Source organism: Pelophylax lessonae (genome assembly GCF_965119305.1).
Source record: "Pelophylax lessonae genome assembly, chromosome: 11".
Taxonomy (NCBI): Eukaryota; Metazoa; Chordata; class Amphibia; order Anura; family Ranidae; genus Pelophylax; species Pelophylax lessonae.
The window spans coordinates 181,424,296-181,436,689 of NC_138778.1; the positions used below are offsets into that span (position 1 = coordinate 181,424,296).

General features: G+C 41.8%; 1 protein-coding gene across 6 annotated transcripts in view; it reads right to left on the bottom strand.

Annotated features, from left to right (window-relative positions):
- Positions 1–224: 224 nt before the first annotated feature.
- The window catches only part of TANC2 (tetratricopeptide repeat, ankyrin repeat and coiled-coil containing 2), a 773,447-nt gene continuing 761,277 nt past the window's right edge, over positions 225–12,394 (bottom strand). For 2 of the 6 annotated variants that reach the window (XM_082271257.1, XM_082271258.1), the window contains exons 25-29: positions 11,789–11,818; positions 8,552–8,643; positions 7,175–7,321; positions 4,742–4,842; positions 225–3,018 (exon numbers count right to left, since the gene is read on the bottom strand). In XM_082271257.1, coding sequence (XP_082127383.1) covers positions 1,098–3,018; positions 4,742–4,842; positions 7,175–7,321; positions 8,552–8,643; positions 11,789–11,818 — 2,291 coding nt within the window. In that variant the 3' untranslated portion in view covers positions 225–1,097. The remainder of the gene's footprint in view (positions 3,019–4,741; positions 4,843–7,174; positions 7,322–8,551; positions 8,644–11,788; positions 11,819–12,394) is intronic. The other 4 variants (XM_082271261.1, XM_082271260.1, XM_082271262.1 and 1 more) reach the window with 2 other exon arrangements.

Consider the following 12,394-nt stretch of genomic DNA (forward strand, 5'->3'; position numbering starts at 1 on the left):
TTTAGGAAGAAAAAGGCTCGGGATTTAAGTGGTACAGTTTACTCAAGTTAAAAAGAGCAATAAAATGTAAAGTGCAACAATTTACAGTAATCTACTGAAGATTAGTGAAAGCTGAATTCTGATCCATTGCCCAATATCTTCACTGCAGATTAGACTGTCTTATTGAGTAGGCCTGCAAGAATTTAAATTCAAAACACTATAATGCCTAAAGAAAAGATTCTCCGTAATTAATGACTAATAAATGGGCACCAGTATTAAAAAAATGCCCTCTAGAGGTTTCTAGCTTAACAAGGTGAAGAGTAGTGGATTTAGAATACAGTCCCTTGTAAAAGCATACTGTACATCTACCTATAATAACTTACTTTACATCTACTTCTCTTGCTTCCTCTAGTTAGAAAAGGACTGAGGTTTTGTGATCCCAAGAGCCAGACCCTGTAAAAAGCCTCAGTAAAAGCCTTGCATCCCCAGTGTATGTTACATATAGTGTTACATGGCTATCAATGTAATAATGACAATGAATAGAGCCCTTATTTTATCAGATTCCCAGATGCCTATTGTGCTGTAAGTGGCCTTAGATTTTTCTATGTTCCAGCTGCTGTACTCCCACATGCAGGGTCAGTCTAGTTACTCAGGGCTGTAAAACACACTGCCAGTAGAAGCAATGCTATAAAGGAGGAAACATGGGCTTGCCGCCAATAAAATCCACAGGATGGCAGAAATATTCTGAGACCAGGGGCTGACTTCATTTTAGTGATTTAAGTGCAAATAATTTAATTTCAGTCAATTGAAAAGAGAATACCAACTGTATACTGGGCAATTAAAAAGAAGGTGCCCATTGGGTTCCATGACCCAATCAAGTCTAGAGTGTTTTTTTTTTTTTTTTTTAAGAACACCCTACCACACTAAAAAGCCAGCTCTGCCCATCTTGGGTCAGCTAAGAACACTAAAGTGGAGGGTCAATGGCTGAGGGTCTGGGACAGGACTGATACCTTTAGAAGAGTTACTCAGCCTCTAGGTTTGTGGAAGGTATACGTAAAGAGTGAGGAGAAGGTTAATACCGAGAAAGAAAGGGAAAAGCTAGGGGAAAGTCTGTTGTTCTACACATTGGACTCCACAAATGGTCTCTTTGGTTTGATGGGCGAAGTCTGGCCCTGCCGAGAGTCTCGAGACAGCTGTCTGTACAGGTTGTCCTGGTAAGCCTGTGCAACAGGCAGTGTTCTGGCCACTTTGACATCCGGGTAGGAGGAGGCCTGTGTGACTCTCTCCAATATGTCCCCTCGAGAACCATTGGCTAGCACACCGTGCGGCCCATAGTAGTCGTCTTCAAGGAGATGTCCATTCTGTGCATTGTTGGTTTTGTTATAAAAGGCGATGTTGCTGATAGAAGAAGGGGGGCTGAAAGATTCTGTCTGGGGCAAGATGCCAGGAGATGTGGGACTGAGGACTGTGTCAACAGAAGAAACAGCCCATGTCCGGCTTTGCTGATGATGGTGGGGATACTGCTGAGTCCGTGCAGTCTTGTCAATTATCCCCATAAAGGGGGTGGTCCTAGAGCGTGTGGGTTCACCAGGGTAACTTCCCTGGGGTGGGGACACTGGAGACAGTTCATCACAAAGTCTCTCATAAGCTGGTTTGAGAGGAATCTCCATTTGTTGTATAGAAGCAGACGGTCTAAAAGTAGCAGACAGGCTGGAAGAGGATGAAATGCTGTTGCTGGATGGGGAAAAGCGAAGTCCTACACTCTGCGAATGCAACAGTGGCCTTGGAGTGGGCGGGTGAGGCTTTATTTCACTAGGATTAATGCTCACTGGCCGTCTTATTAGGTGGGAGACATCTGGAGAACCTAGCTGGCTGGAAGGTAGAGAAGAGCGTTCAAGATCCAGCTTGGAGTGACATACAGGATAATATGATGCAGACTGGCTGCGCCCAATCTGTGGGGTCTGGTTATACCTCATACCACCTCTATAGGCTGAGGTTGGCCTTTGGGGGATGTCTTCCTTAGCAATGCCACCATGCTGACAAATAGCCCCTGCACTTAAACTGGCTTGCACATGCTGGGGGCGTCCCTCGGCTATGAGACCACCAAGGGAAGCTTGGTATACTAGACGGCTTTGACTTATTTCTCCAGAAGATGTTTGGTATTTGCTTGACATACCGTGTGCCATCTGTCCATATGTTCCCCCTGGAATCACAGCACTTGAGTGCACAGAAGAGCTGGGCTGGTTGCTGCGTACAATTTGTGCCTTGGCTGGCTGTAACCTGTGTGCAGGTTGCGGAACGGCTGTGGGGAGCTGTGACATTTGGAAAGATCGCTGTGATATCTTGGACAAAGGAGACTTGGGTCTTCCTGGATGCTGGCTTACACATGGCTCTTGCTGATATCTCACTGGAGAACCAGACTGTTGCCTATACATGCCAATACTTTCACTTGGCGGACTAGCTCTGTATTGCGGTGCTCTTCGTAATGGTGAAGGAGGAGGGCTTGGATAGTCTATTACTTGACCGCCCACTGGAGGTGGACTAAAGCGATAGGAAGAGCTCTGGTGCGCAGGTGATGTCTGTGGAGGACTGGGCCGATAGTGAGAGTTCTGATGTGTTGGAGACAGGGACGGGGAAGTAGACGGATACCCTTGTCGTGTAGGTGAGCCCACTGAGCTGTTTGATCTAAAGTCAAATACTTGGTGTGATCCAGACATATAGGCAGAGTCCCGATGCGCAGGAGACTGAGGTGGGCTCTGCAATCCTGGAAGGCCCTGACACTGCCTTCCTTCAGACTGTAATCCAACAGCATCCAGGTCTTGTTCGAGATATTCTTCTTCATACATGTCTTCCTGTGTGGAGTCAACGTCCTCATTTGGAACTTCAGGTTCTGGTTCATCTTGTAACTCTTGAGCCTCCTCTTCTTGCTGCATCTGCCTGCATTCTTCCTCCACCCTCACTAGGAGTCGCTGGATCTCACGGTTGGTAGGGCAAAGCTGAATAGCCTCATTGAGATCTTCCAAAGCTGCTGTAAATTGTCTGCAAGATACAAAGCAATACTGGTAAGGAACACAATAATGTAGATAGCCTTAATTATGTATGTTGTTCAGCTCCTTTGATAGCATTTTTTTCTTATTAACAATGACAGTCTGCAAAGAATGTAAATAAAATAAAATAAACATATTTTAGAGAAATAGTGGGTATAGTTTCTATACATTTGAGGTCAACCATACAGTATCGTCATCAGATAGAAATGACACTTGCAATTTCCTCACTTTCTGGTGAAGCACCTATAGAGTGTTGGCAAATATACACTAAATGTTTTACTAGATCGCTCCTTTCTGTTTTTTACCAGACCGGAGGTAGGCAGGTGTAAATGGACATTTACACCCACTGGTCTATAGGGATGAATGGACCATCCAATCAGGTCTATCTAAAAAACTGACAGACGGGCCTGATCAGACCCTTCGTCTAAAAGTGGCCCTTACAGAGGCTGTGCCCTGAGAGTGTGTTCCAGGGGAATAAAAGGATAGGAATTGTAAATGTTCCAGATTTGGTTTTATGATACATACATGACACTATGGGGGAGATTAATAAAACTGGTGCACACCAGAGTTTGTGTCAAATAAAATATCACTATTTTAGTTGACTAAAATACGACTAAAACTAAAATGGAATTTTAGTCAAAAGAATATGACTAAAACTAAATCAAAATTTGACGTCAAAATTAATAACACTGCACTACCACAAAAGAATAGGTAGGGGGCATCTACTATGCTGCTAAAAGAAAAAAAAAATTAAGAAAAAAGGCCTTTCTTATTTTTCGTAATATATTCAGATATGTGCAATGGCATTACAGCCAATAGAGTTTACAGTTTTTTTTTTATATTTTAAAGTTGCACTTCTGTTTGTCAAATAGCCATATTTTTGTTTGCTTATAAAACTTGGTTTTATTTATGCATTACAATTTTACTAAACCTATTTGATTTTAGTTTACTAAAATACGACAAACTAAAACCATTCAGATGACTAAAATACAACTAAAAACGGCATTTTAGTCAAAAGACCAGGACTAAAACTAAATTGAAATTTGACATCAAAATGAACACTGGTTCACACAGAATCTAGTGCAGCTGTGCATAGTAAGCAATCAGCTTCTAACTTCAGATTGTTCAATTAATCTTTGACAATAAGCCCCGGTTCACATTGGGCCGATTTGACATGTCAAATCGCATGCCAAATCAGAGCTTATTGTCGGCAATGGAACCGCCCGAATCGGCCCGAATTTTTGCCTTTAGTATAACTAAAAGGCAAAACTTTTTTTTTGTTTTGGATAAAGTGGAGAGAGATTAGAACAGCTGTAAGGTTTGTATTTCTGTGTGTGCCCCCATTAGGGAGATCCACCCTATTTGTTCTGTCAACTGATATAACCGAGAGTGAAAATGAAAGAAAATCACAAAATTTGGGCTGTTCCCAGAACAGGGATAGAGGGGAAATCTTCCAATGGGGGAATTTCTTACTTTGGAGCCATTTCCTCCCACTATGGGACAGGAAGTGAAGGGAAATCCCTCCAATGTGACACAGATGGTAAAAAGGAAATGGACGGGGGGGGGGGGGGTATAACCCTTCCTTACCTCATAGTTAGTCCTTTTTTATACAACAGCATTAGCTCCAATGTAAGGACATTGGAGCTAATGCTGTTGCAATATTACAACTCAAAGCCACAAAACAACTCCTGCTGAACAGTAACACACTATCTTACCTACTGCTTCGCTTGGCTCTAGCTCGAGCATAAAACGCCTCATACGATTTTGGTTTTAACTCCAGAGCCTTAGTGGCGAACTCCTCTGCCATTCCAAAGTCCTGTAATCACACAAAAAAGGGGTTGATGTTGAAAATAAAATGACACATTTCAAAGCAAAATATTATCTGTGATACTATTATATGTGAACAGTGTAAAGCTGGCCATGGATTGGTCAACATTCAGTCAGTTCTGCAGGGGCTGGCTGAATTTCAATTCATTTATGGTTTTCCCATCTGAAGGGAGTTGCTCTAATGATCGACTCTTCTCAAACAGGACTGCTGGTATAATTTCATTGGGTCAGCGCTTGTCAATCAGCATGCAGTGCTGATTAGTTTATTCTGACAGTGGAGGGATCCTACTGTCAGAATACCGTAATGCAGAGGGGAGGATTTCCCATCCACCTCACTTGTGTGGATCAAGAAATCAGTTCAAAAGCAGAGTCATCTATGGCCAAGCTTCAGTGCCATATCTAATCTAGAAAGAAGCAAATCATGTAGGAAGAACCACACAAAAAAAAATATAGGACAGAGATGTTCCATGACTTAAAAGAAAAGTGTGGGAATCAAAAAAGCAAACATTCATACTCACCTAGATGGCTGCAGCATTGACCTGATGCTGCTGCTCCCATCCGCTGACTCTACACTGAGAACTGAGAGTTCATATGCTCAGTTCTCGGGTCCACCCTGAGTGGTGACTGTCAGTCACTGGCTCTCTGCTCTGCCCCTCTAGTGCTCACTGGGGTGCTGGCTTGTGGAGGGGGTGGGAGTGACTAGCTCAGGCTCACTGAAAAGCTGAGTAAGCTGCCAGTCAGGTATCTTGGTGGATCCTGACATTAGTGTCAGGATACCTGCATAGCCTGGAATGGTTCTGTGATGTGGCTGAATCTGGGTCAAAGGAGTGCAAAAAGAAGTGCATCGCAATGGCCACCATGTGAAGGAAGTTGGAAAATGTGCCAAACATACTAAGCTGTATGTTTCTTAAAATATGTAAAGGTTCACTTCCAAGAACTGGTAGAAGTAGTAGCAGTTGTGGCTTCTAATGTACTCTTCGCTTTCAGGACATCATGAGAAATCTCCCAGTATGGATGACAACACATAAGAATCTGTATATACAGTACATATAGAGTAGCCACATCCAGGCAGATCTCACTGAACACAAAGGCCAGTGAAAGATCTACCTATGGTATCTTTGCTTGAACTGCAACCTGGGACCCACCAAAACCTTCTCTTCTAAAGGCGGCCATACATGATTCATATTTTTTTTCTCAACCAGAAGGTTGAATGAAAAAAAATTAGCAGACTTCCCCATCAATACATTGAATGTGGATGGGGGGAGTTTTTCCCACTGAGCTATTGTATCCTGGATGGGAAACTTCCCCGCTATCACAGGAAAATGATCACTGTTTACAGCTATAGCTTCCAGCACTGATTATTTAGCAAAAACCCGACACGCTGGTTGTAAACATGACTTGATAGACTAAACATGGCTTGATAGACTGACTCGTGTACAACCAGCCTGCCCTACATAAATTGAAATTCAGCAGGTCCCAGTTGGACTGGCTGAATTTTGATCCACGCATGGCCAGCTTAACTTGGTAGATGAGCAAATGTGGGGCAGGCAGTGGCAGGTTTGTTTCCTTTCCTCTAAAATAAAGGGAAACATGAAAATTCAATCATGCAGTGATTTTCCAGCATCTTTGGAAATGTTTGCATGCAGTAACATGCTCATGAACATTCAATATCTTTCTCTAGGTGATAATATATGGCTGCTGAAGAAAAACTGCAAATAAAAAATTTCACATCTGAGAAACAGCTCAGGCATAATTTAGCTGGAATTATAAATCTGACTCTAAAATAGGTTTAGCATTGCCCAGTCATCAGAGTGGTTGAACCTATGTGTACACACAACCCACTTTCTTTTAAAAGACTTTTATATAAATGCACATTAATATGCATCACAGCAACATGCATGTTTATGGCTTTGGCAAAGGTCCAGGGTCATCAGCCAAAAATCCTTGATCCTGTACATGGAAAAACCAGTAGTGTTCAGCTGAAACCACCCAACAGGGCAATCATTATTTCCCCTGAGAAGAATCCGCTACCTGCAGTTCTCTCCATCACTGCTGTAGTATAGCCTAAGTTCGAAGGTTCCTAAATCTCCTATTTAGGAAAATTAGGGATTGTACTATGTCAGATGCAACAGTAATTTTCCTAGTGCCAGGATACATGTTCATGGCAGATAACAGTATAATTGAGTGCTTGCACAGTTTTACCCAAGAGTGGCCGCTCCTTTTTCCATATAAAACATATTATTAAAGGCATCATACACACCACAAGCTTATATAACATCTAGTGACTTGATCAGAAAATCTAAAAGAAGTTCTTCACTCACATTCATCTTCCGACGGCAACGGGACAGATTGAGAAGAAGCGACACCTTGAGTTCTCGAAAAGTCTTCAGATCCTCTCCAAATCCCTCACGAGGAAACTTCTTCATGGCGTACTGGTATCTCTGTGCTGCTTCTTTTACTTTCCCTTTCTGAGGGAGCAAAGGCATGGTACTCACAAACACTATGTTCTCTAACAGTTCAACTACCTGTAGCTATTAAACTTCTAGCTTTAGTTTTTTTATTGTCACACCTTGCAATTCTCAACAATCTTTCCCCATAGTATTAGTCTGGGTAGAATCCATTTATGTTTATTACCCTCTATTAATTCCTTACTAAGGACCTTATGACTGGCTGTGCTTCCCAAAGCAACCATCTCAATGGCAGACTAAGAAAAGATAGAGGCTAAAAGGTTGCTGGAGGAAACAAAGATTGTTCATTCAGACACCATGAGGCCCTCCTATTTATCTGATACACTCAAAGCCCCCTTAAGGTGGTTTACCAGTTCTAAAAAGCATGCAAAGAAATCCTTGTCCCTGACATTGTAGCCACTATATTAGGCCTTTTCTCTCAGATCCCCACTGTCCTGGCAGTACTCTGTGTGCAAAAGTATCTTCAGAATGTCTTCTGATAAAAAGAAAGCAGTACAGGTCTGAATGTTGCAAGCAGATACAAACTCATCATGCAACACCTGAAACTTCAGTTGGATCAGAGAATATTGTAATGTTTGCAGACCTTAATAACATGGGTGTGATAGTCCTATCACTTTAATTATCTGACTGGAGGTCCAGAAATATTTGTGTGTCATACGATGATATTGCAAAGTGTATTTACAAGTCCTTCATACACCTCCAACAATAGGTTTTATTTTTAAGGTTTTTTTTTTTCTTTTTAAGTAAGCCTCCCTCAAAGGATCTTATTATACAAACAACTTCTGATCAGATGTCAAGAAAAATTCAGGAATTGTATGTGGACTAACTGAAATAACTATGTGGGGCCAGAAGAACAGGCCAGGTAGGCCTTATCCATCAGCCATCTACATTACATCACTGCAAGCAACCAGATTCAAAACTGCAAAGCAAATCACAGTTGGAGAATAGAGGGTTGGCTGCTCTGGGCCAGTTCATATATAGTAGTCTATATGAAGGACAATTTTAAAATGTTTTGATATATGAAATCACATGTGTGGGACACAAAATTCTATTTTCTTGCTGGAAGTGGAAATTCCAAACGTTAAAATATCACTATCTCTTCTCAGCTACTGTCCACCCTCTTCCTGCAAGCTCACCACCAACCTCATATCCTGACATAAAAATCACATGCCTCCATTCTGAACCATCTTACTAAGTTTGCATTTTCCAAACTTCTCCCAGGCTCCTCACCTTGTAGAACATGTCTCCCTCTTCCATCAGTTTACTCAGCAGAATGATCATGATGTCTGGCTTGGACGTTGCCATGGCCCAGGTGGCTGGACCTGTAGTGTACAGGATGCATGATGGGTAAAAAAACTAATACAATGCAAGGGGAAGAACCAAATGGGGGAGGGGGGAATCAAGAGAAGGAAGAAGATACAACATTGGGGTCGTACAAATGGGAGACAGAAAGGACAGGGTGAAACAAGAGAGACCAGGGCTAAATGTTGGATGGGGATAAATACTGGGACCAGGGGGAACAAATATAGGCGCAGTTTGAATGAAAGTGGTTTAAAGTATACAGGAAAGGAGGAGGACCATTTATAAACTGGTGAGACTGAAAAATGGCCAAGTTTTCTGCTTTACTAATGCCTTTTTATATATATAAAATATAGACACTTAGCAATAAGAAATGTAGAATTTGTCCAGTTTTTCAGCCTCATCAAGGTTTGTAAATGTGCAGAGAACAGAGAAGAGGAAGAAAAGAGTTCTCAGGAAGAAATGTTTGTACCTAAGCGATAAAAATGTTTGAGTGTGACCCCATAAATATGTTTCTATTGTCCTAAAAAAAACTGATTTATCAAACCATCTGAAACAGGAACTGTATGTGATCCCAGTAGCAACAGATTTGGAGTGTCATACTTTTTTGTATGTAAAATAGAAAGTTATAAATTCAAAAGGGTACATTTTTTATTCAGACACTTTGACAAATGAGTCTGAACATGCACCAGGGTGTCAGACCGATACCCAGTGGGGTTTATAGATAAAAAATCCACATATTTATTCTGCACATCCCTTTGATAGTCTATGCAGCATATGATAATATGTGCTTCTAACTGTATGAGGCAGGAAGAGTCACTAAGCAGCAACATGCTATTAGGTAAGGGCAGTCAGTAAATCATTAGCTCAAACAAGCCAAATGTGTTAGTAAATGTTCCCCATGCTTTTACGATCATCATGATATTTTTTTGTTAATTCTAACCATTAGGGTTTTATATGACTAAATTAAGCCACATCTATATGTCTAGTTATAAAAGATTTAAATGAGAACTGCACTTTTAAAACATGTTAGCTTTGCAAATAAAACCCCTTACCTCAGCCTTTTCTTCCCTGTGCTGTGAGGGCTGTCATCCCAGGACAATGGAAACATTGATTTGTTTACATTCAGCCTGTCTGCATTGTACAGTATAAAGAGCATCAAGTATGCAGTTCAAAAAGTATTACAAGAAAGGCCTTAGCTCCACATATCTGTGGAAAGCTAGGAACCATAAATTACTACAGTTGTTAAAGGGAACTGCACTCATGTAATCACTAGTAAAACAAACCACAAACTGCTAGAAGCCCTGCATAATAAATAAAGAACTAAATCCTGTCTTCCCCCTCTTCCACATAACTACAGACTTTCAACTATGAACAGCAAAATGCAAATGTAGAGGTTGTCTCCATATCTCTGGCCTGGTCTGCAGGCATTTTGCACTCTACACCTTATGTACAGACAGGATGTATATAAACAAGCAATGTTTAAACTGGTGTAGGCCTTTGATGAGAGTTCCTAACACCCTCCTGACCTCCCCAGCAGCCCTTTAACATGGTCTTTATTCCAGGTACAGGACAGACTTCCAATCAAGTGATCACTGTGCTTGACCGTCATATGATCAGGAGCCCATCCTGCTGGTTCCCAATTATAACCAGAGTGAGCACGCTCTGCACAGAAACCACACCTGGTCACCAAGTGGTTAAACCACAGGGACAGAAAATGAGAGTAGTATGGTAATATTTGCAGAATTTTCTGTTATCCCTGGGTATATTTAGAGAACTAATGTGTTTACAAAGTCAACTCATTCTCATTGGCAAGCATTACTTTATTTGTAATACATTCATCTTAAAGCCTAAGTGCTGTCAAATAACACAAAAATCAGCCCAAGGGACATAACTTAGTCAGTAGGACGCGTCCCTTGTGCTAATGCCTCTTCTGTTAGATGAAATCCTCCACCAGCGATGGACCCACGCCGCTGTAATTGTCCAATGCTGCGGAGGTTCATATTCATAGATCTGTGGGACTTGTCACCGGCTCTCATCAAGAGTGTCTGACTATGCTCAAACTTTCCACCCAGCTCCTCCATTCATAGAAGCCAACAGCTTCTATGAATGAAACACAATCTATGAATGGGGAGAGGACTTTTAATTCATCTGCCCATTCACAAATGTAATTCACAAATCACAAAAAGTGTCAACCTTAAATTCCAATTACCCAGGAATGGTCATCAGCCCATACTCAAAACATTTTCTACTACAGCACTTAGGGAGAGAGGTAAGTGTAATGTGTAAATGACACTAATCCCAGTGGTGGCCTGGTATGGCTGCAGGAAAACTGTTTACTCAGTGACTGCAGAGTTCAGTTGCTTCCTTGTGCTCTAAGTAGACAGGAAATCTCCAAGAGCTGAACACCTCCATTGAAAGGTTGCAGAGGGACCAGAAGCATGTGAGCCCCGAGTGAACAGCAGGCACAGCAAGCACAGGATGCTACAAGGGGTGAATGTAACTTACACATTACATTTCCCAAGTGCTTCCTGCAGTTTTCCTGGGAGAGCCCATGCTGTGTGAAGTCTTGGCCATTACTTGAAATCAGCCATATGGAGACAGAATGGCCTGTTGGTAACTGCAGTCATAGCCACTCAGACATAAGGACTAGAAATCGCTGTACAGTCCACCAAATCTCTTTCCTGAACAATTGTTTTTATCATCATCGCAAGACTACAAACCTCAGCACTTTCTATAATGTCCTCTGATATTTATCAAAATATAATTTGAAGGTTGACATATCTATGTTTAAAAATATGAATGATTTCTAGCCCAACATATGGATTTTAATATATAGGTTGTAAGTCAGCTGTGCATAAGAGAAAAAGAAAGATTTTCACTTATGGTAAAATCAGCTGAATCCACGACTGTGTCCTCATATAGAGAGAGACCACAATACGGCCACTAGAGGGACCTATATTGACACAAGAGCAGCCAGAGTAGCGCTCCAAAATAATATTTCAAAATGAAGAAAATTATTGGGAAACCAGTGGACAGTAGATCACACAAATGGTGTAAGTGAAACCTAAACTCAGTCAGTGCTTCAGCTATTTAGTGCTCGGTCCATGTGCGTAACTGGTGAGTAAGCATGCGGAGCAAAGCTGTGAGGAGAGAGCAAGTTCTAACCTTTGGGTCGGCTTGGTAAGGTCTGACAGCCTTAAAGCAGCAAAGAAAGTCAGAGTGGATAACAAAACAGAGGGAGAAAGGAGTGTGCCATGTGATCAATGAAATCAAATTCGGAAGATAAATGGGCAAAGAGATGGAGGACATTGAAAAGTTGGGATAAGAGAAGAGGGAACAGAGCAAAGTGAACAGGATAGACATAGGGGGGGTGCAGAGTTAAAAAAAAAAAAAGAAAAAATATTGGGGACCAGGAAGAACAACAGTAAGGAACGGGGTGGTGTGGAAAAGCAACAGACACAGAGGAAGTGAGAGGGAGCATTGGCGATAAACGGATGGAGTGACGGAGGAGAGAAAACAAACCATGTAGCAGGAGTGAGAGAGCAGCGAGCACAGAAGCTTAATGTCTGAGCAGCAGATCATCAACAAGCAGCAGTGACGGGGCAGTGAGAACGTGGCTAACCAGTGATGGACATTACAACACGCAGCGACAAAGATTCTGGCAGCAGTGGGTTTAAAAAGGGATTCTGCTGTGCCAGGCATAAAAACTCTGATTAGAAAACTGGCAAGCTAGTCAGTGATATGGTTAATAGTCGCTGTTTTGGTCTTTGG